Here is a 25297-nt window from a genome sequence, read left to right as displayed (position 1 = left end):
GGAAGAAATAGCGAGACATCTGGATATAAATTGTCCCATTGGTAAGACGCAGCATGGGTTCATGAAGGGAAGGTCATGTTTGACTAATTTGGTGGAATTCTTTGAGAACATTACATGTGCAGTGGACAATGGGGAACCTGTGGATGTGGTGTATCTGGATTTCCAGAAGGCATTTGACAAGGTGCTGCATCAAAGACTGCTACATAAGATAAAGGTGCACGATGTTATGGGTAATGTATTAGCATGGATAGAGGATTGGTTAACTAACAGAAAGCAAAGAGTGGGGGTAAATGAGTGTTTTTCTGCTTGGCGATCAGTGACTAGTGGTGTGCCTCAGGGATCAGTGTTGGGACCGCAATTGTTTATGATTTACATAGATGATTTAGAGCTGGGGACCAAGTATAGTGTGTCAAAATTCACAGATGACACTAAGATGGGTGGCAGAGCAAAGTGTGCAGAGGATGCTGAAAGTCTGCAAAGGGATATAGATAGTCTAAGTGAGTGGGCGAGTGTCTGGCAGATGGAGTACAATGTTGGTAAATGTGAGGTCATCCATTTTGGTAGGAATGACAGCAAGATGGACTATTATTTAAATGGTAAAAAATTGCAACTTGCTGCTGTGCAGAGGGACGTGGGTGTCCTTGTGCAGGAATCTCAAGGAGTTGGTTTGCAGGTGCAGCAGGTAATTAAGAAGGCAAATGGAATTTTGTCCTTCATTGCTGGAGGGATGGAGCTTAAAAACAGCGAGGTCATGTTGCATCTGTATAAGGTGCTGGTGAGGCCACACCTGGAGTACTGTGTACAGTTTTGGTCTCCTTACTTGAGAAAAGATATACTGGCACTGGAGGGGGTGCAGAGGAGACCCACTAGGTTGATTCCGGCTTATGAGGAGAGACTGCGTAGACTGGGGCTATACTCATTGGAATTCAGAAGAATGAGGGGAGATCTTATAGAAACATATAAGATTATGAAGGGGATAGATAAGATAGAAGCAGGGAAGTTGATTCCATTGGCGGGTGAAAGTGGAACTAGGGGGCATAGCCTCAAAATAAGGGGAAGCAGATTTAGGACTGAGTTGAGGAGGAACTTCTTCACACAAAGGGTTGTGAATCTGTGGAATTCCCTGCCCAGTGAAGCAGTTGAGGCTACCTCATTGAATGTTTTTAAGGCAAGGATAGATACATTTTCGAGCAGTAATGGAATTAAGGGTTATGGTGAGCAGGCGAGTAAGTTGAGCTGAGTCCACGAAAAGATCAGCCATGGTCTTACTGAATGGCGGAACAGGCTTGAGGGGCCAGATGGCCTACTCCTGCTCCTAGTTCTGATGTTCTTATGTTCTTATATATGGGGTTACTGGGATAGGGCCTGGGCATGATTGTTGTTGGTGCAGGCCCAAAAGGCTGGGTGGCCTCATTCTGCACTAGGGATTTTATGATTCAAACCTGCAGACTCCACACAGTGACCTAAGGTGGGAATCAAACCCGGAGCTGTGAGGCAGCAGTGCTAGCCACCTGGCCGCCCTAATTTTTTTAATTTTTATTTAATTAATGAAATTTAAACTTTCTCGACATCATGTCGGGATTTAAATTTATGTCCAGGCAGGCCTCTGGATGACTAGTCAAATAATAACCACAATGCCTCTATGTCCTGTGATTCCTCACCATCATTGCCTGCTGACTCTGCCACGAATGCATTCAATTCTGATTAGGGTCCTGGATAAATCCCCTCTTTCCCTACAGAAAAATAAGTTCTTTATGTAGAAATGCAAATTCCTTCTTGTGTCAGTGGAGGGCTTAATCAAATGACGAGATGTTGAACTTTATAGTGGTCCCATTCTTCTCCAAATCTCAAATAGAAAACCTGCCTGACAAGAAATTATGTTTTTGTCCCAGCCTTTGCTAAAAGTGTGGCCAACTTCGATAAATCACCAGCACAGTTCGATAACTGATGTCCCTCCTCTCCCTGATTATAAGGCTGATAGTTGCGATCTGAAAAGTCAAGCCAAAGCTCTGGCAGAATATATAACTGTTGTTATAAATCTTCTGAGGGGAAAAAAAGGCACAAAACAAGTTTATTCATTCAGGGTTATCATGAATAATGTAGTCTTATCAGTGCCTCCTCCAGACTTCTTCTCACCAGTATAAATCTCATCTGGAATTTGATCAAATGGAGCTTTTCAAACCAGCACCTTGGTATTTGTTTCAAGATGATTTTCTTCAAAGGTCATCCGGATAGTTGTCAAAATAGGAGTGCATTTTTAACTAGAAGATCAAGCTTTAATGAAGGTGACAGCTATGAAAATGTGGAAGCATAATATTTCCATAGCTTGATCAGATGCTGTTTTGAGTAATATTAGAATATGTGACCTGGGTCACAGAGTTGTTATTTTTCCACCCATTTCTGAAGGCACAGCACCATAGGATCATAATTTGACATTCTGCTGCTGTCAGGAAGCCTTACCCACCATCAACAATCATACGAAGTGCACACACTGCGGATGATTTACTGTACATTATGTTGAATGAATGCGGCACAATGGCACAATGGAATTATCACTGGACTAGTAATATAGAGATGCAGGATAATGCTCTGGGAACCCAGGTTCGAATCCCGCCATGGCAGATGGTGGAATTTCAATTCAATAAAAATCTGGAATTAAAAGTCTAATGATAACCATAACACCATTGTCAATTGTCAGAAAAACCCATCTGGTTCACTAATGTCCTTTAGGGAAGGAAATCTGCCGTCCTTACCAGGTCTGGCCTACATGTCCAGGGCACTTCAGAATAAAGGTGCTTCCTGCAGCATTAAAATATTAAAACACGTGCTGTAGGAAAATCATTGAGGAGGGGAAATCTCTCCATTGGGTGACCCATTGCAACCCAATAGTCCATGTGCTGGGGTGATGGATAGGAGGCATCGATCCGAATCCAATGCCCCCAAGCCTCTTGCCGGGAGGCTGTCTCCAGGTCAGTTCCGGGCTCTAGACTCAGCGTGTGGTCTGTCTGTTGTCGGGAAATTCCACTCCCGCCACCTCCCTTTCCAAAATTGGCCTATTACCATGCTTATGTGGCGATGAGCTGCTGGTCAGGTAGCTGCTGCTGTATTGAAACTGCTTCCAGCAGAGTCGCTTGGAATTGGGACCGGAAAATCCCAGGTGAGGTCGGAGAATCCGGCCTTCAGTCGCTGACCTAGGATGGCTCAGTGATCTTGACATTTGTTCAGTGTATAATGAATCTGTCTATAATTAATCTGTCTTCAGTACTCCATGCCAGTAAAATAATCAATGCAGCAAAACACACGTTGAGGTTGGTTCTTATTCTTTGTTGCCATTTGCTCCTGATTACCTGGAGATTTTATAAATTGCAGTCATTTCTTTTGCAATGCATCAATTATGCAAATTGTTCAATATTCTTAACACCAATTTAACAATATTTGGGAAACTGTACCATGTTGTCACTAAGATTTTAGTGAGGTGAAATGATGTGTGTGTGTAATTATCGTATTAAGTTCAGTTCAAATGTGAAAAGTATAAAAGCATGAAGCAATTGAGCCTAAACAGATTTTAAATGTTTTGTCTGGCAATGGTACATAAGAACAAAGAAATGTAAAGCACAGGAAAAGACCAGTGCTGTCACCCTGATCAAAAAATATCACTTTCCACTAAACTCTCATGGTCCAGATGTTGGTCCACAAAAGATTCGGGTACTGTACCACCCCAATATGAGGGGGAAGGAGCATGTACGCATTTCCAGCTAGAAGAGAATTCTCCACCACATTGGGTTAGGACAAACAAGAGGGATCCATTAACCACACCTAAAAGCACGCATTTCGACCCTTTTCAAAGCCAAGCCCCAAAATCTGTCCAAATTCCCCTTGCCAAGATTGCTAAAGTCAAAAAATACAGTCAGAACCTCAATATCATTTTTTTTGGATCTTTTTCCCATCCAGCAATTGGCAAAATTAACAGACTGGCCAGCTGCCGATTGGAAAGCAGAAGGCAGCAGTTGGAAGCCATTGGAGGACTATCGCTGGCTCTCCATTTCACTGCTAGGCTTTCCAAGACCCAGGAGAATGACATTTAAACCACTGGTTCCTATCTTTGTGAGTGTGATAGAAACATTGTAATGAGGTGGGACACACAGACGCAAACCCAGCTGTTAAAATGGCGGCAGGTACGTGAGGGACGAGTTCCGGTTCCATTATGCAATTTTGGCAGTCAGATGTCATTGACTTCCCACTTTAAACCTGTGAGTTTAAAGTGGAAAGTAAATGACATCTGATTGCCCAAGTCCAAATATCCCCTGCCAACTAACCCTGCCCCAGCAGAATTCTGCCCCTCACCTTCACTCCCTCCATTCAAGGCCACAGGAGACACACCAGCAATGTACAGAAAATCAGTAAACTGTGGCTGAGTTTCATTTATTTTTCCCTTTTGTCAAATTCAGCCAGACGACAAAACAACAAATGGCATCGCGCGTATGACAAACTCCCAACTGCACCACAATCAAAGTAAGGCTGCAGCCAAAAGGGAACTGAAAGCTCACCATATGTTTTTGTCACCCATGTTAGGGTGACAATCTCAAATCCCGGAGTGTAAAACTGAGAAGCTACGACGCCTCTGAAGCGTGCCCATTCGTTAAGTGGCTGGGTGTGGCTGATGTCATTTATTTGAGTTATTTTAGTATCGCATAAACCAGTGTAGGGATACTAACTTTGTCATTTAAACATGGAAGTAAAGCCACCTTTGCATCATGTATTCTGACCCTAAATGTTTCTGTTTTGTTTTCAGGATGTTTGATTACCACGGCCGTGTTCCACCACCACCCCGTGCTGTTATACCAATAAAGCGCCCGCGTGTCACAATACCTGTCACACGTAGAGGAAAGGGTGGTTTTCCAATGAAAGGAGGCCCCCGGTCTACCATCACAGGCACAGCTTCTGCGGGACCAAAATGTAAGCTTCTGCTAATTGAACATGCTCAGCTAATCACAGGCTTTGGAGAGTCCTCAGCTATACATCAGCATAAATGCTATCTCAGCAATAGATGTCACCTCTGCCTCTTTATGATTGTAAAATTGTTTTATTGAAAATTTTAAGATAATGGAAAAATGCTAAAAATATTCATTATGGTTCGCATTGCAATTTTTGGACGTGAGGTAATTTGGAACGCGTGTTAAACTGGCATTTGTCCAGGTTTTTAATCGGCAAAAGGGGAATGTCATTGTATAATAATCAGCACATTCGTCACATCTGTGGAAGAGCATTGTCTAGGGCGAGGATGACAATTCAATGTTATGAAATGGCTGCTGTTTCAGAATGATCTGTGTCTGTTAGACTAGGGTCTAAATCCATGGCACACCAAACCAAGCACAATCCCAGTGGTGTAACAAAGAGACCCAACAGAGTAAAGTAAATTTGTCCTTGGACCTTATAATCAGCATTTAGGTGCCTGCTAAGTTCCCTGATATGGGGTGCCAGTGTGGCCCTGACCAATTTTAGCTGACACTGAGGTCCACAATTACGTGCAAGGGGCAGGGGTGGAAGGCAAGGGATCGCAAAGAGGCTGAGGTATTCTTCATGCATATAGCCAGGTAACATTTTGGTTGATAATGGCTAGTCATGACGGTGTCTCCATGGATATGGGAGCAGCTGGCTTATTGGCCGTTGGGGACACGGATTTTGTGGAGCATAATAATGAGTCTTCAACATGTTTGTGAAATACTCGCACTTTACCTGGGAAAGTCTCTCAGTCGGAGAACCTTGATTCCAGGAACTATCTGGCATGTCGTTTGTACCTGAAGAGGATCTTTATGGTGTCTTGAACTCTGTTGACACCTGTCCCATCATTGGTTTGGTGGCATGAGTCAAAATTTTTCATTCATCAGAGGCCTCCCTAAAAACACCCTGCAAAACATAAGATCTCAAAAATGACTGAATGCCTCCTCTCAAAACACTCAAAGGGCTGGCTTGATAAGAGGGTAATTTTAATGCTCAAAATGGGCAAGTTTGAGTTAGATAGGAAATTAAAATGTTAAAGATCTGAAACAGCAATGCACTAACCTCAAACCATTCCACTTAAAATTTTAACGGGGTCTAAGCGAGGAATGAGCATTTATGAACATTTACGTCCTCTCCCAACACGCTGTTAGAACCTTTGAAGGAAGCTGCGGGACTCCAACTTAACAGAGGCTGAAACAATCTGGCCGTTCATGCCGGTGGGATCTTACAGTCCCACCGACAGTGCACCCCCACCGTGGGTTTCACAGCAGCGAGCGGTGCATTTAACTAGAAACTCTGCTGACAACAGCGGGACCAGAAGATCCCGTCGCTGGCCAATGGCAGGGCGCTTCCCACTGCTGCGAAACACGCGGCAGATTGATCATAAATCCTATCCAGTGTTTCTATTTTTAGAAGCATAGAATCATAGAATCCCCACAGTACAGAAGCAGGCTATTCGGCCCATCGAGTCGGTACCGACCACAATCCCACCCAGGCCCTATTCCCGTAACCCCACACATTTACCCTGCTAATCCCTCTGACACTAAGGGGGCAATTTAGCATAGCTAATCCCCTAACCTGTATATCTTTGGACTGTGGGAGAAAACCGGATCAGTCAGAGGAAACCCACGCAGACCCAGGGAGAATGTGTAGACTCCGCACAGACAGTAACCTGAGGCTGGAATTGAACCTGGGTCCCTGGCGCTGTGAGGCAGCAGTGCTAACCACTGTGCCACCGTGCCATTAACCACATTTGTTTCGGCCTTAGGTAACCTGACAGGTAAAAGGAGATCAGAATGGCTGCTTTAATTGTGAAAGTACTTTTACAACACTGATTGCGAGTCAAGGGAAATAGGGGATCATCCTGCAAACTGAACAACTTAAACTGTAAACACCTGCTCATCTCTGTGATCTCACGCCAACCCACTCTGTGATCACTGACTCACCCTCAAGCTTCATCATTCCCTACAATTTTACTCTGGCCGTCACATCTTTTCCTTTATTTTCACCCAAACCCCGCCAACTCTACCTCTGGCCCCTCCCCACCTCTACCTCTGACCCCCCCCAGCTCTACCTCTGACCCCCCCAGCTCTACCTCTGACCCCCCCCAGCTCTACCTCTGACCCCCCCCAGCTCTACCTCTGAACCCCCCCAGCACTACCTCTGACCCCCCAGCTCTACCTCTCACCTCCCCCCAGCTCTACCTCTGACCCCCCCAGCTCTACCTCTGACCCCCCCAGCTCTACCTCTGACCCCCCAGCTCTACCTCTGACCCCCCAGCTCTACCTCTGACTCCCCCAGCTCTACCTCTGACCCCCCCAGCTCTACCTCTGACCCCCCAGCTCTACCTCTGACCCCCCCAGCTCTACCTCTGACCCCCCCAGCTCTACCTCTGACCCCCCAGCTCTACCTCTGACTCCCCCAGCTCTACCTCTGACCCCCCCAGCTCTACCTCTGACCCCCCAGCTCTACCTCTGACCCCCCAGCTCTACCTCTGACTCCCCCAGCTCTACCTCTGACCCCCCCAGCTCTACCTCTGACCCCCCAGCTCTACCTCTGACCCCCCCAGCTCTCCCTCCGACCTCGCCGTCGCTCCCTCCGACCTCGCCGTCACTCCCTCCGACCTCGCCGTCGCTCCCTCCGACCTCGCCGTCGCTCCCCCCCGACCTCACCGTCGCTCCCTCCGACCTCGCCGTCGCTCCCCCTGACCTCACCATTGCTCCCCCCGACCTCACCGTCGCTCCCCCTGACCTCGCCGTCGCTCCCTCCGCCCTCGCCGTCGCTCCCCCCGACCTCGCCGTCGCTCCCCCCGACCTCCCCGTCGCTCCCCCCAACCTCCCCGTCGCTCCCCCTGACCTCCCCGTCTCTCCCCCTGACCTCCCCATCTCTCCCCCTGACCTCCTCATTCTCCCTCTGACCTCCCCACCAACATTTATAGGAATTTGGAATCTGTTCCTGCTACTTATTTTTTTAAATGGTAGCAGGATATGCAAATTTTGTTTTCTACCCAAATTCCAGTATTAAAGCAAATTTATGTTTCTCCTTTCCAACATTGTCCCCTTCTGCTTCATTGCACAGGTGCAAAAAGGGAGCGAGGTGGGAAGGAGATCTTATCAGGCATCTCCATTAGTGTTTCATTATAAGCAATCAAGCAGGCAGAGGATGCTTGGTCTATGGTAAATGGAAATTGCTAGTTACATACACTTCCTCTATAACATACAGTAATGAGATGCATCAATTACTGTTATTGGTGAGCAAAAGTCTTCATAATAGCTTTAATTTACAAAATTGGTGTCATCCTTTGCCTCAAGTGTACAATCAGTACACAGAGAATCTTAAATATAAAACTTAATTGAAATTCATGAATCTCCCCAAGAACGATTTGAAAGAATTTTAATAAGGGTGGTTCTCTAAAAATAGAACAGTCAGAAATCAAACAGCGATTTCTTCAATTGAAGTGTAATGCAGTGAAGTCAGCATACTTACCACAATCAATTTATTTCTGTGTTATTGTGCTGCATCCACTTTCACGCGGTGATGCTGAAAGGTAATGACCATTCTGTCTGTTGGTCCTTCAGTGCCTCAGAAAAATGGAAATCTTGATTTCTACTCACCCGAAAGGAGGCCTTGCTCAAAGATCCTGCCTAGGGCTTCTCCATGCTGAGTAAATTCCTGGGTTAACTGCGCTCCACGGGACTCGTGCTCACTAGGACATTGAGGCCCAAACCCTTTACTCAGGATTAATTACCTAACTGAAGAGGCATCCTTGCTCCATTTACAGCAGAAGATGTAGAGCAAAGGACATTTTCTGGGCTCTCAACCATGCACCCACTCCAGTGCCAGTCTCTTATTCCAGCTGGCAGTTCTGGGTAGGCATTCTGACGTGCCTTTCTCTCAGATTTGGCCTGGAGTCTGGGGCTATTGTGTGTGGGCAGTGATTCAGGTTCATTGTGCTGGGACTGCTGGGTCAGATTCCATAGGGATTGGCAACCACTGTTTCGTTAACACTGGCATTAGTTTATGTATTCATTCACATTTTCCCAATTTTTCTACAAGGGCATGATTTAAAACATTATGGAAACTATGCAAGGATATATGTGAAGACCTGTTGGAAGTATCTAGTTTTTCCCTACCTTTGTATATTTTAACTTAATTCATTAACCAAAATTGTTTAAATCTCTGTGGTTAAAGGTGCCTGCTTAATTCAAAATGAGTGGTGTCCATGCAGTTGCTTCCAGCATTTACACTGATAAAAACAGCTCTCCTGTCTGGGTGGCAGGATTTAGACTCTGATCTTGGTAAGTTCATGTGTCAGGATAAGGGATTGAGTAGCATTAAGGTAGACACCAGTGTATCAGTCTCTTATAATTCAAACTATTAACATAACATTGTGAAAGGATCTTCTGTACATACTGAATTGGTGGAATGTTTTTCATTGCCTGCAAGTATTCATTATGTTAGTAATCTGGCTTCCAACAGCAGCACAGGAGGTACTGTAGCAGCTGGAGCCTGATTTATGGACTTGTGATTTAGAACTAACAATTTCCCTTTGCCAAGCTCTCCAGTACAGATACAACACTGGCACCTACCCTACAATGTTGAAAATTTTCCAGTTATGCCCTGTCCACACAAAGAAGGACAAATTCAGCCTGCCAATTACCGTCTCTTCTCAATCATCAGAAAAGCGGTGGACCATGTCATCAACAGTGCTATCAAGTGCCACTTGCTTGCAATAACCTGCTCACTAATCCTCAGTTTGGGTTCTGGCAGGGCCATTTGGCACCAGGCCCCATTGCAGCATTGGCTCAAGTTGGACAGAAGAGCTGAATTCCAGAGGTGAGTTAGGTGAGATGAATTGCCCTTGACATCAAGACAACATTTGGCCGACTGTGGCATCAAGGAGGCCTGGTAAAATTGAAGTCAATGGAAATTAGGAAGTAAGCTCGCTACTAGTTGGAGTCATGCCTGACACAAAGGAAGATGGTTGTTGGATTTCAATGGTCTCAACCCCAAGACATTGCTGCTGGAGCTCCAATCATTTTTAGCTGCTTCATCAATGATCTTCACTACATCAGACCTGAAGTGGGGATAATTGCTGACGATTGCACATTGTTCAGTATTTTTTGCAGCAGTTGCAGAAAGGCCTGGATAACATTCAGGCTTGAGCTGGCAGATGACGAGTAACAATCATGCCACACAAGTGCCAGGCAAAGACCATCTCCTACAAGACGGGCCTGAATCCACCATCAAGTTGCACCCGTTTTCGGGCGTGAAAACTTGATAAAGTCCGGCGCGAGGCGAGTAGCATGGTCCGCACCCCCCTCCGCGCTGGTTCCCCCTTTACCAAGGCCCGAAAATGACCATGATCGGAACCATTTAAATGCATTTCCATTCATTTTTTCTGCGCATGCGCTGTTGGAGACGCCAATCAGAGCTGCAGGATTTCGGGCACGTTAAGTCCCGCCCACAGGCTTGTGCAGCACGATTTGGAATCGCTGATATTTTTTCAGGCAGAGTGCGTATGGGGGCGTCTGAGAACGGGTCTAAAAGTCGGATCTGAAACATTCCCAGATTCAAGTTCGCCCAGCACTTCGAATCAAAATGGTAAAATAGGGCCCAGAATGTGACCATGAGTGAATCTCCTACCATTAATATCCAAGAGGTTACCATTCCAGAAAGTAATTTGAGCCAGCCATAGAAATTACTATGGTTACATGAGCAGGTCAGAGGCTGGGAATTTTGAGGTACTTAACTCACCTTATGATTCACTGAGGCCTCTCCACCATTTACAAAGCACAAGCCAGGAGAATGATGTAGGACTCTCCACTTCCCTTGATGAGTGCAGCTCCAACGGCATTCAAGAAGCTAAACACCATTCAAGGCAACACAGCCTGATTGATCGGCACCTCATGCACTTTCTCCACTACCAGCACACAGTGGCACTAGTGTCAGCCATTACTAGATGCACTGCAGCAACTCACCAAGGCTCCTTCAGCTGCACCTTCCAAACCCACTCTACCAGCAGACATATGGGAACACCACCAGTTCCCCTCCAAGCCACACACCACCCTGACTTGGAAATATATCGCCATTCCTTCACTGCCACTGGGTCAGAAGTCTGGAGCTCCTTCTCAAGCAGCACTGCAGAGTTTAAAGTTTATTTATTAATGTCACAAGTAGGCTTACATTAACAATGCAATGAAGTTAGTGTGAAAATCAGTGGATCAAGAAGGCAGATCAACACCACCTTCTCAAGGGGAATTATTAATGAGCAATATCTGATGGGCTTGCCAGAACCACTCACATCCCATGGATGAATAAAAAATAAATCTCAGTGCAATGAATATTGTGGACTGAGCCCTCTGAATCACAAGCATCTCAATATCACAAATAGCAAGCTGACCGTTACATTGATGCAAGCTCAACCTTAGAGGAGCTGATGTTTATGAATAGAGGCAGTAGTGATTGAAAACAAAATTGGTTATTTAACTGTTGTTAAATTGTGTTAAAAGATACAATTTAATAATGGAAAAAGGTGAAATGAAGCAGAATCTAAACTATTTAATGTTTTTAATAATATAAAGGAGACTTGTGAGCAAGGTGTTGGATTCAATCCAAAGGAGTCAGGGAGATATCTGGCAGACTAACTGAGGTTAGGAATAGTGGAAATGAAAAACTAAAAGGCTGTGGGTCAGCTTACTACATGTGGCACTTAGATCACTGTGATTCAGGGAGACAGATTATAACAGTCATTGCCTAGCAGTCAGAGCTGTTGCAGTACGTATTCTACTGGCAACAATGTGGGACCAAGTACATACTTCTTTCAGAGAGCTGGCATAGGGAGTGACCTCCCTACAAGCTGTTAAGAATTGTGATTTAAATGGTCAAAGCCCCCTGGTTAACACTAGTCCATTCTCTATTCATTGGTCACTGTCGGCTTATCTCATTTTAACTCTGAGCGGTACGAAATCTGATAATCCAAGAAAATATAGTTTGAGGCCATTATTATATCAATAATATTTCAATTGGAGTTAGTGGAATGAGAAAGGAGATGCTTTAAACCTGAGGCTGTGACTTCAGCATAAAATGGAATTTCAGCTACTTTTGGCCATTTTAAATCGTTGCAAATTGTAATGCTAACTAATACAAATGTGGAAGAGTAAAATTATCAAAATGTCAGGATAAATTTTCTGATAGGAATATTAATATTATAAAATAATGATCAATATATCTTTTTCTGTTTGCCTTCTCTATCCTTTTCCCAAGTTTTGCATAAACATATTATGGCAATTTACCTTTGGCCTTTTTTTAAACATTCAAAGCTCCAGATATTCTGAAAATCAATTCCATGAGTTATTTTATTCCCTAATCAGATGCCAGAACTTTAAAGCTTGCTACAGATATATCTTGGATCCAGTCATGTGTCAAAATAGGATAGGTGCTGCAGCAGCTATGCAAGCTTGGGCAAGGCAACAGGGGCACAGCACTGTCAGGGTCAAATCACTAACTTATTCACGTAGATAGAATATCCCATGGTATTCAACTGTCTATAAGATTTCTGCCTTCTGAAAATACATCCCAAAGGTCTGTCAGGCTTTGATTGAAGAACAGTTTTCTGACATTAGCTAAATTTCCCTTTCACCAATTTAAATTGCTGATCTAAAACTACATTTATATCCAAGCATCACTGAGTTACTGAGATAGAAATTGAAACCATTACAGAAACAAATGATTGAAAAGTACTTTTTTAAAAAACCATCAGCTGAAGTTCTCCTGATCTTGAAGGGGAGTAGGAAATTAATGGTATCTTATGCAGGTTACAGACAGTTGAATTAACTGCAATTATTCTACGACCATTGTCAGAAAACTAACCAAAAGGTTTAGGTGCATTGTGGGTACCAAACTTATCAATTTTGGTTGTTGACCGTGATAAATTGATACACACAGAAAATGCATTGCCTGCCATTTTGGATTCAGTGATCCTTCGCCAACCTGGTTCCTTCTTGAAATAAACATTCAATCAATTCAAAACTTTAATCTCAGTTTTTATCCTGTTTTAAGACCCTTTTATAAAATTGTTCTGTGCCAGCACCTCTTTCACAAATTAATGAGTGAATGAGCAGCAATTTCTTCCAACTAAATGTTTAGAAGTCTGAAGCCATTGTCTTCCATCCCCACCACAAAGACTTCCTTAGCCACGTTCTCCATCTGTCTCGCAAATAGTTGTCTAGGCTGAACCAGAATGTTCATAACCTTGGCATCGTATTTGACCGCAAGACGGGTTTCCTCCAGGTGCTCTGGTTTCCTCCCACAATCCAAGGACGTGCAGGTTAGGCCACAGTAAATTGTCCCTCAGTATCCCAAGGTGTGTAGGTTAGGTGGATTAGTGGGATGAATCTGCAGGGTTCATTCACCGCAAAGTGCGGTGGGTGGGGGATGGCTGAGGGCTGGGTAAGATGCTGAGTCAGTGCAGACTCAATGGGCTGAATGGCCTCCTTCTGCACTATTGAGATTCTATGGTTCTAAATCCCTTTCACTCACCCTGTGCTAATCGACCAGGTTTGTCTCCAGTCTGGCAATCTCACAATTTTAAAATTCTTATCCTTGTTTCTAAATCAGCCCGCTGGCGTCCCTACCTTTATATCCCCCACTGGCTCTACAATCCTCCGAGATCTCTGTGCTGCGCTGTTTCTGGCTCTTGCATCCATATTTTAATTGCTTCTTTATTGGTGTCTCTGTCTTCAGGCCCTAAACTCTGGAATTTCCTGCCTAAACCACGCTGACAACCTTTCTCTGCTCTTTTGAGACACTGCTTAAAACCTGCTTAAATTCAATCTTTTGGCCATTGGCCATGCCTAACAGGTCAATGTGATGCAGCTGATGTGTGGATGAAGAGAGTTAGCATGCTTTCTGCTTTTGTGTGCTAATTTGCTCTTTATTTGCAGCCGACATCGCTGGCTAGCAGCAATACATAGAGCCAAATGTGCAAGTCCCTGTCAGTTCACAGCCTCTCTTTGGCATGTCACCAACATTTCTTTTATTCATTTGTAGAATGTGGACATCGCTGGCCATACCAGCATTAATTGCCCATCCCAAATTGCCTTTGATGGTGGTTGCCTCCCAGAATGAAAGTTTGGGCCAGTGTTCTTATTTTCCCATTTTATTGGTGTTCCATTTTAAAGTATACAGGATCAGTTCAGATGTATTCTTATTTCCCCATTTTATTGTTTTTTTCCATAGACCATGTCGTGTTTTTACAGCCACCATGCTGTTAGGGAGAGAGTTCCAGGATTTCAACCCAGTGACAGTGTAGGGATGGTGAGATATTTCCAAGCCAGGATGGTGTACGACTTGGAGGGAAACTGCCAGGGAGTTGTGTTCCCATGTCTTGGACTCTCTCTGCCTCTCTCTGCCGCTGTCTGCCACTCTCTGCCACTCTCTGCCACTCTCTGCCTCTCCCTGCCTCTCTCTGCCTCTCCCTGCCTCTCCCTGCCTCTCCCTGACTCTCTCTGCCTTTCTGTGCCTCTCTCTGCCTTTCTCTGTCTCTCCCTGGCACTCTTTGCCTCTCTCTGTCTCTGTCCCTCTCTAACTCTCTATCCATCTCTTTTCTCTCCCTCTCTCATTCTCTGTCTCTCTCTATTACTGTCTCTCTCTATCTCAGAATTTCTTTCTCTCTCTCTCTCTCTGTCTCTCTCTCTGTGTCTCCTTATCTCTCTCTCTCTCTCTCTCATTCTCTGTCTCTTGCCCTTCTAGAGGGTAGCAGTCATGGGTTTGGAAGGTGCTGTCTAAGTAGCCATGCTGTGTGTTTTCATGGCAACACATGAAAACAGGGTCCCTCATGGCCTCAGACTAAAGCTTTGTAGGAACTCAGAGATAGTATTTCCCCCAACAAGCAGTGTTGAGGCTCACTGGCATGTGGACGTGTCCTAGCACTCATGAAACAAACTCCCAGCTCTGGGCAAATGGCTCAACTGTCCTGTGGATACCTGGGGAGAGTTGAAGGCTAAGGGAGTAAACCCTGACAAAATAATCTGGAGTGGAGTCAAAAGGCAGACTGATGTCTAAATATGGCATCTTTCCAGCAACTCCTGCAACCAAACCGATACCAAATATTGTTGTTTGCATTCATTTAGGCTTAGCCAGGGGGTTGAGAGGAGGATTCTGACAGTTAGCAGCCCAGGATCTCCATAAATTATGCCCAGGCTTGCACCCTGGAGAGGACACTCCAGTTTCGCTGCAGAACATTAATGTTGCACAGGAGACAAGAGTTATAAGTAATAAGCCCAACTTGATTGGTGTAGCGGACGGGTGCTATGGGCTGTGTTCTCATGTCGGGCAGCTTCTGACTATTAGGATGCTGACCTGCCATGGCCCATTTGTTCCAACGGGTTCTTGGAGCTTAGAGTCTCTTCACAACGAGCTGATGGAATCAATCACATCAGGCAAGCAAACAAAACAAATGAAAAGAAAGTGGATGCCAACTCTTCAATTGACAAACTGGAACATCAGGACCATGTACACAGGACCAGTAGACAACTTGCAGTTGGATAATAATACACACAAGACAGCTGTAATTGCTACGAAACTTGATAAGCTGAATATCGACATAGCTTCCCTACAAGAGACCAGGCTTGCCAAGAACAGATCACTGAAAGAAAAATATTGCACGTTCTTCTGGCAGTTGAACAATTCAGAGGCAATGTGTGAGAAGGATGTAGGCTTCTCTATTTGGAACTCAATACTCTTGATGATACAAACCCACAAATGGTTCAGAAGATGCTCTTTCCATCCATGTCTTAACTCATACAGGGCCTGTTCACATCATGACTATCTATGTTCCAAAGCTATAGAGGCGAAGGGCCAGTTCATGAAAAGTTTGAAACTGATATCAGCAGAATCCCTCAGTCAGAACTACTTTACCCACTGGGCTTTCATTGTAAGAGTGGGTGCAGACCATGAGGCATGGCATTTAGACAAGCAGAGTGTAGGTTGTTGAGTGCTCACCTCCAGACAATTGAACTGTCACTGTTGTGTCAGGGAACTGGAGATACACTGGAAAATCCCAGCTGACCTACTTTCAGTGCCCTTATGAAGGTTCTGGAAGAGTCAGATTGGCTCCCCGCCTCCTTCCCACAGGATTGCTGTGTCCTGCCCAGAATTGTAAGTTCAACCCCTGGTCTGTGCACTTATCCAATGGTGGATCCAGCAGAACATGACAAGAACAACAGTGCTGAAAGCAAATATAGAAGCTCTCCTGCATCCCAACAACAAGTCATATAAAAATGATACGTCGAGCATTGTAAAATGTCCCACTGTACATCAGAGCAAAGTAAATCAACATTGGACACTAAGCCACATTGGTGACTGTTGGTGGCAGCCTCCTGAACCTGCCTCAGTCAAGTTGGCTTACGCCAGGAACAGGATTTGGAAATCAGCGCACTAGCCAGCACCACTATTTTCAGGTTTCATCTGCTTCCGTTCTTGACCTTGATAGGACTTGAAAATTCTGCCTAGGACCGGGTGCGAGAGAAAGCAAAGGAGGCCCCATGCACATGTTTAGCGACCACATTTCCTATCACAGCTTGATTGAGGAGCAGTATGTTCAGCATCGCCCACTCATATGTTTTACTCTCATTGAGCTGCATTACACGTTGCATACCAGTCGGAGCCTTAAACTATGGCATGTCTAGACATACTACAGTATGTCTATAATGTGACAATGCCCCTCCATTTCTTTGCCAGATTCCATTGTTGGAGTAAGCAACATTAACCGGTTCATAGTTTGCTGCCAGACAAGGAGCAATGTAGAAGTGTTTTACTGCAAGAGAAATTCTCTTTTTACTCACTAATGCGCACCCAAGGGTGCAAGGCATTATAGATTGCAAGCACAATGCTGTGTATACTCCCAGGAAGACCCTAGATCTATATCAGCAGCAAGGAATTCCACTCATTGGAAGTCCTACTCATGTGCAATAACAGGCAGCAAGCTATGCAGGTTATTGCCTGATTCCTGGCAGTAATCATGATACTTGTATCTTGTGTAAAAATCGCAATACCTCTCCTATTACACCAAGATCAGATCAGAGGTTCGCTGCTGTTGGACGCGGGTATTCCCGAGACCTAGCTCAACTTGTTATGAACCTGAGCACAGACACTGAGAAGTGTTCCAGTCAGGGCTATATGCCTCTAATGGAAGCTCTCAGAGCACAGAATCAGCCGTCTGTAGCAAACAGCTCCAGAGAAATTCTACAATACTGACCAGAGTCTTCAAATTAACCATTGTTTGCTGTATCCTCCATAACACTGACCTGCAAGGGACCAACCCACACAGACACCTGGGGAGGGAGAAGTGCAGGAACAGAAAAATCAGCAGGAAGATCAGATGCTAACCAAGGGAAAGAGCGACAAGTTGTCTGACCTGTGAATCATCGAGCACTTGAATGATCCCTCCACCCCCGATACACCAACAACTCCTCCTCCCCCAAGTTTCATTTGAAAGTCCATGAAATGTGCATTTCTTGATGTTACATTCACAGCACGATGAAAGTTAAGACCAACATCCAAGATGCGCCATTGTCTGAATTTCATAATTCTGAAAAATTAACTTTTGCAGTTTGAACTGCAACATCTGTGTTTCAATATTTGCAAAAGTAATTTTTGCATTGTTTTCTTGTCATGGGTTGTATCAATACATTTACCTCTATTAACAAGCCCGAACCATGAAACAAGCTTTCCCAGTTTGACCTCATCAGTGGGAAAGCTTTTAGAATTGATAATCTGGGTCAGAATTAGCAGTCACTTTACCAAATTTGCAAATAACTAAGGAAAATCAAAATGGATTTGTTAAGTGTAAATTGCATTTCACGAACCTGATTGAGATTTTAGATGAAGTAACAGAGAGGACTGATGAAGATAAAGCATGCTGAACATGGACTTGCAAAAGGTGTTTGATAAAGTGCCACATAACAGGCTTGCCAGCAATGTTGAAGCCCGTGGAACTAAAGGGACATTGGCTGCATGGATGCAACATTGACTGAGTTATAGGAAAACCGAGTCCGTAGTGAACAGTTGTTTCTCGGACAGGAGGAAGGTTTATAGTGGGGTTCCCCAGGGTTCAGAACTTGGATTACTGCTTTTCTTTGTCTCTATTCCTCATCTAGTCTTTGGTGTGGAGGCACAATTTCAAAATTTAGAGATGTCACAAAAACTTCTAAGAATTATGAACTGTGAGGAGGTGATCGACTTCAAGTGAGCACAGACAAGCTGGTGGAGTGGGCAGATAAATAGCAGATGAGTTTTAATGCAAAAACTGTAAAATGGTACATTTTGGTAGGTGGGACAAGGAAAGGTAATATGAAATAAAGGATACAATTCTAAAAGGGCAGGTCCAAAGATAAGATTGAGAGCAGACGGTGGCACAGTGGTTAGCACTGCTACCTCACAGCGCCCGGGACTCGGGTTCAATTCCTGGCTTGGGTCACTGCCTGTCCGGAGTCTTCACATTCTCCCTGTGCCTGCGTGGGTTTCCTCTGGGTGCTCCGGTTTCCTCCCGTAGTCCGAAAGAAGTGCTGGTTAGGTGAATTGGCCATGCTAAATTGCCCCTCAGTGTAGTCGAACAGGCGCCGGAGTGTGGCGACTAGGGGATTTTCACAGTAACTTCAGTGCAGTGTTACTGTTTTGATTTGATTTGATTTATTATTGTCACATGTATTAACACACAGTGAAAAGTATTGTTTCTTGCGCACTATATAGACAAAGCATACCGTTCATAGAGAAGGAAATGAGAGTTTAGAATATAATGTTACAGTCGTAGCTAGGGTGTAAGGAAAGATCAACTTAATGCAAGGTAAATCCATTCAAAAGTCTGAGCAGCAGCAGGGAAGAAGCTGTTCTTGGGTCGGTTGGTACGTGATCTCAGGTTTTTGTATTTATTTCCTGGCAGAAGAAGGTGGAAGAGAGAATGTCCGGGGTGCGTGGGGTCCTTAATTATGCTGGCTGCTTTGCTGAGGCAGCGGGAAGTGTAGACAGAATCAATGGATGGGAGGCTGGTTTGCGTGATGGATTGGGCTACATTCACGACCTTTTGTAGTCCCTTGTGGTCTTGGGCATACCATAATGTAAGCCTACTTGTGACATTAATAAAATAAACTAAGATTTGATAGAGGTGTTCAAATTATGAGGTTTCTATGTAGAGAAGATAGGCAGGATCTGTTCCCATTGGCAAATGGGATGAGAACCAAAGGACACTAACATAAAGTGATTGACAAGAGAACCAGAGGTGATGTGAGGAAAAACACAAATGTGTAGCAAGTGGTCAAGATGTGGGAGATACTTTCTGAGAGTGTGGTGGTGGAGGCAGGTCCAGTAATCGCTTTTGAAAGGGAATTGGATAAACTACTGAAGAGAAAGAAATTACAGGGTTCTGCGGAAAAGACCAGAAATTGAAACCTACTAAGTAGCTTTTACAGAGAATCACAATGAGTGAATGGCTTCCTTCTGCACCGTAACCACTCAATGATTCTAAGTGCTTAAATGAAACATGCTAGCCCCAAGAACTGTGATCCATTTGAATAGGTTGGCATTAGCGAGTGTCACAAACACCATTTGAACAGCAGTTAAATTGGTTGATAAATGTGAAGCCAACATTAACAGAGGTATGGCACGATTGGCTATAAGTTTTTGATGTTCACATTGATGCCAAAGTGGTAAAATATTGCTTCCATCAGAAAACTCGGCAAGTTTCACACAGAAGATTATTAGCAGCAATATATCTCAAAAAATAGGTATGTTAATGAACCTAGAATGAAAAGGGGAAAACATACCTCAATGTCCCATTTCCCTCAGTTAATTAAATGCTAAAGTCATCTTTGTATTCAGCACAGCACACAGGCATGCAAGCACATTAAGCATGTTATTGTCCTTCAGCACTAAGGTCATATTCTAACACAAATATAATTACACATTATAAACATTAAACACGTCCTGTATCTACCTGAATGTATCAAAGAAACATTTCAATCAAATTGTTCCAAGGTTTGACTTAAAGATGTCATTTGAATTTTGTAATTTAAATACTATCAATGTCATATTGGTCCTTAATAAATGCACTTGATATCTGACAATTAGAATTGCTGAGATAGACTTTGGCTGATATTCTCCTGTCCCGCCCGCTACGGGAATTGCAGCGGGCAGGGGGCAGACCATGCAAAGATCCATTGACCTCGGGCGGGATTCTCCGGTTCTGAGGCGAACCCAGCCGGTGAATCCCACCCAAAGCACGTTTAACGTTTCCTGCATTAAGTTTCTTTATTGGCAATGCTTATAAATATTTCTATGAACTGCAGCAAAATAAAAGACACCATTCTGCTTGTGAAATACAAAGCATCATTCCTGATTTAACTTTTATATTTATATTTAAGATTTCACTTCGTTTAGTTTGGTAGGGATATTTGGTCAGGCAATAGTTGTAAGGCCATAATCAAGTCCTTCACGTTAAAATAGTGGCATAAAAAGATTATGAGGTATCAAGATTCATCCATCCAGCTGTATCCCAATTAGTCATGAAAATGATTTGGACCTAAGGAAAGATGTCAGATCGGTCAGAGTAAATATGTTTCAGCAAGTTTCAGTCTTTTCAGATGTCAAGCCTAATGTATAGTTTTTAAGGTGATGTACTACTGTGTTTTGTGCAATAAATGGATAGGATGCCCTGGGCAGAATATCTCTCCATAGGTGAAATTGATTTCTCCTTGTATTAATGAGCAATTGCATGGAAGAAACAGCATCAAAATATTGAATTTAGATTGAACATATTCTGGGAATTACAGCCTTCAAAAATGAAGAGAGTTGTAAATGTGTTACCAGCTAATACAACATGTGAGAATCTTTCTCCATCCAACTCCGAGAATTGTAAGGATTTTAGATCTGAAGTGGTGAACAAATCATTACTTATTGACATTATTGCTCACGTTTTCAAATTAATCTATTTGCATGTCTATTTTGAATCAGTTGTAGATTTGTATCAGTAAAGAGTTAATTCGGCCTTTCTGGGAGCCTCTTTTATGGTAAGGTGCAGGACGCTGATATTTTTGCATCTGATAAATTTTAATCAAGTGTTTGTCATTCCAAAATCTGTTTTGCATTACGATAAAATAACTTAAGGAGCAATATGATAGTGGGTATGTAGATATGTATGACACACGATAGGTAGGAAATGAAAATCTCATAAGAATCCAGCAGTGATCAGATTTCCTGAACTGTTCTTTCAAATTGAAGCAACAAACTGTCGGAACTGTTGTTTTATTCTAACCAAAGATGAAATTGTATGCATTTGGAATGTACGCTTCTCTGTCCCCAGTGAAATCAGATGAGCTGCAGACAATCAAGAAGGAACTGACCCAAATCAAAAACAAAATTGACTTCTTACTTGGAAGACTGGAGAAGATTGAGAAACAACAAAAGGCAGACGCCGGTGGGTAGCAATAAGCACCAGTAACAGACAAGTCATCTTGGGATAAATTAAGCCAGCGTAGTGCTATCAGTCACACTGACAGGTCAGGAAGGATACATGGCTCAAAGTGACTTTCATTACATAACAAGCTCTTAAAATTTTATCGTAACGTAATGGCTACTTTAAATCAAACGATGCCAACAACTGAAGCTTGAAGCAGGGAAGGTTGTCAGTTTTATTCTAAGGATAATTTGGAATGTTATGATATGGATGAGAAGAACACTTGGAATATATTCCAAGAACAATTATATTCTGAATCCCAAGTGATTGGAATTGGACGATTCTGGGTAAACTTGTGTGTATCACATTTTTCTTTACAGCCGTTTGATAGCACAGAACCTAAATATTGCTGAAAAGAGTCATATAACCAAAGCTTTTTTTCCTTGCACTGATCAGGACAAATGTAAGAATACCAAATTTTAAATCATCACAACAATTTATACGATTGGACAAAGGGGTGCTGATTGGTTGGCAGGTCAATTCTGATTGGCTGAGGCATTGCCATGGAGAAAGCAACAAAGAACTATAGGGGTTTTACAAGCATAGGCTGGTTGAGTACAGTGTTCCACCAGTGTGCTCTCCACAACTGCCTACTGCAAGCCTATCTTCACTGGTCGATGTACACAATTGAATTCTTGTAGCTCCTCACTCCATAATATTGGACCTATCAACAATCTTGTAAATATGGCACTAGGCATTTGCTTACCTTGAAAACTTGACAGAGAAATGGAACACATGAAAGCTAGCCTGCTAGACAATAATTATCCTCAGCAGCTCACTGTTCATTATATTATGTGAACTCGGAAATGGGCCAAAAGCCGCCACTTTTGGACAAGAAAAGTGCCCAATTTACCTTGAATTACGCTGGAAAAAATCTGAACAACAGGTTAAGCAAGGCATTTCATGCTGCTACAATGCAGTGGCTACAGGAGTGGTATTTTCTACTAGCGGAATGATACTGACAGTCCAAAAAGACATTCTGCCTCCAACACAATTGATCAAAGTTGTGAATGAATTTCAGTGCTGGTGTGATGCCAGTATATAGGCTTTATATCCCAATGATTGGCTGGTCAAATCAAACTGCACGTTCCTTCAGTTGTTCATAATAAGCAGATTATAGACTAGACTCAATCAACCTACTTTGACAAAACCCAAAATAAAACATCAACTATATAGATGTGATTCAGTGATTGAGCTGCACTCACTGAACAATCTTGAGTGTGCTACTAGTTACACTAACACCCAATTTTGGAAGATCAGCCAAGTTCATAATGTGGCTCATTTACACTTGGTGAAAGTGATGTACATTCATACACAGAGGCCTGTTCTTTGCAAACAGAAGGAACATGTTCAAGCCTTGCACTTTTTTGAATTATCTGAGTTCTCAGGGAGTCTAAAGCTCCCATTACTTTCACCATGGAAGTGCATCAGCCATTCAAAATCAACTTGCTATCCAATTACTCTTTTCTCCTGCATATAAATTGTGATTGTTCAAAATTTGGCATTCTTGTATTTGTCCTAATGAGTGAAAGGCGAAAAGCTTCGGCAACATGTCTCTCTTTTCACCAATAACTTGGATATTAGTGGTTAGTTTCTGATTTTAGAAATTGATAAGATCATGGGCATAGGGAAAAATACCATGACTGGGTGTGTGATGATACTAATTCCCTTAGTTATGGCAGGCGACAAGGCTGGAGCCACAACAATGAGGTCTTACCTTAACAGTTTGTCTGTTGCTTCTTTATTGGTGTGAATCTGATTGATAAGGCAAGTTGGTGTGGTAATGGGGGTGTTGAGGTTGTGGGTGACACCAGGGTGAAGGGACTATGATGGGAAGATTCACTTGGATAAAATTTTGCATTTGGAAGAGTGAGATTGATACTTCAAATTAGGTTTAATTGCTTTAATGTTCCAAGTTGTTTCACAAATGGATGGAGATTCTGATCCCAGTGTCATGATACTGATTTGTTTTGCATTACAATGTAGCCTCAGAGTCACCTTTGAGTAATAGGTACTATTTAGTGTCCCAGGAGTCATGCTACTTAGCCAATAAACCATAGAGTAAAATCTAAGCATGGGTTTTTAATGTGTCTAAAAGCATATTGTTTTGCAGAAGTAAAATTGTTTACAATTGGTTTTCATCACTTCAATTTTATACACATTCACATTATAGAGTAACCAGTGGCTTTTGGTCCCAGCTATCTTAATCCTGTTGTTTTTGGAACAAAGGTTACATGTAGTAAAGATGTTGTTCCATAAACCAATCTTCATTTTTGATTGAAGAACAGCACGATTCAGACAAATTAATTTGAATGTTTTGCAGTGAATATAAATGCAAGACATAATAAGTCAGTGTTGTTTAATATCTCAAATTGTAGCATTTTTATTTGAGTCGCATCTGGTACCTTGAGATGGTTCAAATACATCATATCCACATTGTGGGATTTTAGTCAATTTTCAGTCTGTAAATAATTTTGACAGCAATTCTGTGGTTAATTACTTTGTTAGCTAATAAGTAATTGCTACTATCCAATCCAAAGTGAATGGGGTAGATATAATTCCAGGCATGAAATGTACAGGCGGTGGAGGACCACTCAACACCCTGTCAATTTGGAGGACCAGTCACTTTAACCTGCTGTCAGCAAGCTGCAACAAGTACCCATCTGCACTTTGATAAAAACAAATTACTGTGGATGCTGGAATCTGAAACAAAAACAAAATGCTGGAAAATCTCAGACAGCATCTGTGGAGAAGTCAGTTCCTCAATTCAACCACCCTCCCCCTGAACCCATGACCTGCAAGGCACTCATGCTCCACTTGGACCTGTACCCACTCCGTAAACTATGTGGTATCCGTTGATCTTCTTATTTGTGAGCTTTTCATGTAGCTTGTCAGAGATCAGCTTCCACCCCCTCAGTCTTCCCTCGGTCTTCTATTGTTCATATTCTTAATTCACCTCCTTGCCTCTCTGCCTCCCATCGTGAGCCCTCATCCTTCCCTCCATCCTTCCCCCTTGCACAGGATTCCTTCCACATTGCTCCCCCTTGACTTCTTCATGCCCCTGACCCACCCACCACCTGCCTCACCTCGCACCCAACCACCGATCAAACTTAGGACCTTTGTTGTGGTGGCTGCTTGTGTCCCACAGCACAATGTTGTCCAGATAGACAGTGGTGTTTGACTCCAGGAGCAAAAAGATTCCTTTACTCCCCAACCCCAGGCGCATTACCGATCTGACTCGATGACACAGGAGTGTCCATGGGTCCAGCAGCCCGATGCTATCCATGAAGACCAGCTCAACATAGTGATGAAGAGCAGGAACTGCTCTGCCCCAGTAGAGTGTTGTACAGCACGTTCAGAACAGCACTGCACAATGGCACAAAGGCTTTGTTACACTCACCTCAAGTGTCTTGCAAACTGAGGATTGCCTTGTGCATGCCATTCTTCATCAACCATTTAGACCAGCATAAATTCATGTTGGTTTGAAGCAAGGTTGGAAGGCCTGATAGGATGCTGGCGGGCAGCTGTTTTAATGAGCTTTCATAAGGTGCAAATGGTGTTCACACCACCAGCCAATGGAAAGAAGATCAACCCGCCATTTGGAGAATTGCAACATGATTTTGTGCTTGCAAGTTTCTGACTTCTCGGCTGCCGCTGGGTTCTTGGCTCCCGTCTGCCCCCAAACCCACCACAGGGTGAATTCCACCCATTGTTTTTTTTTATTCATTCATGGGGTGTGGGCATCACTGGCTGGGCCAACATCCCTGAGGGCAGTTGAGAGTCAAC

The 25297-nt window shown here is 43.4% G+C and overlaps 1 protein-coding gene across 2 annotated transcripts in view; it reads left to right on the top strand.

Annotated features, from left to right (window-relative positions):
• LOC144495703 (RNA-binding Raly-like protein) overlaps positions 1–25297 on the top strand; it is a 481162-nt gene that overhangs the window by 350161 nt on the left and 105704 nt on the right. For both annotated transcript variants that reach the window (XM_078216042.1, XM_078216043.1), the window contains 2 exons: positions 4793–4956; positions 21359–21472. In XM_078216042.1, the coding sequence (XP_078072168.1) occupies positions 4793–4956; positions 21359–21472 (278 nt within the window). The remainder of the gene's footprint in view (positions 1–4792; positions 4957–21358; positions 21473–25297) is intronic.

Source organism: Mustelus asterias, chromosome 7, assembly GCF_964213995.1.
Source record: "Mustelus asterias chromosome 7, sMusAst1.hap1.1, whole genome shotgun sequence".
Classification (NCBI taxonomy): domain Eukaryota; kingdom Metazoa; phylum Chordata; class Chondrichthyes; order Carcharhiniformes; family Triakidae; genus Mustelus; species Mustelus asterias.
The sequence above is the reverse complement of the archived record's forward strand: the minus strand, read 5'-3'. Positions and strand labels throughout refer to the sequence as shown.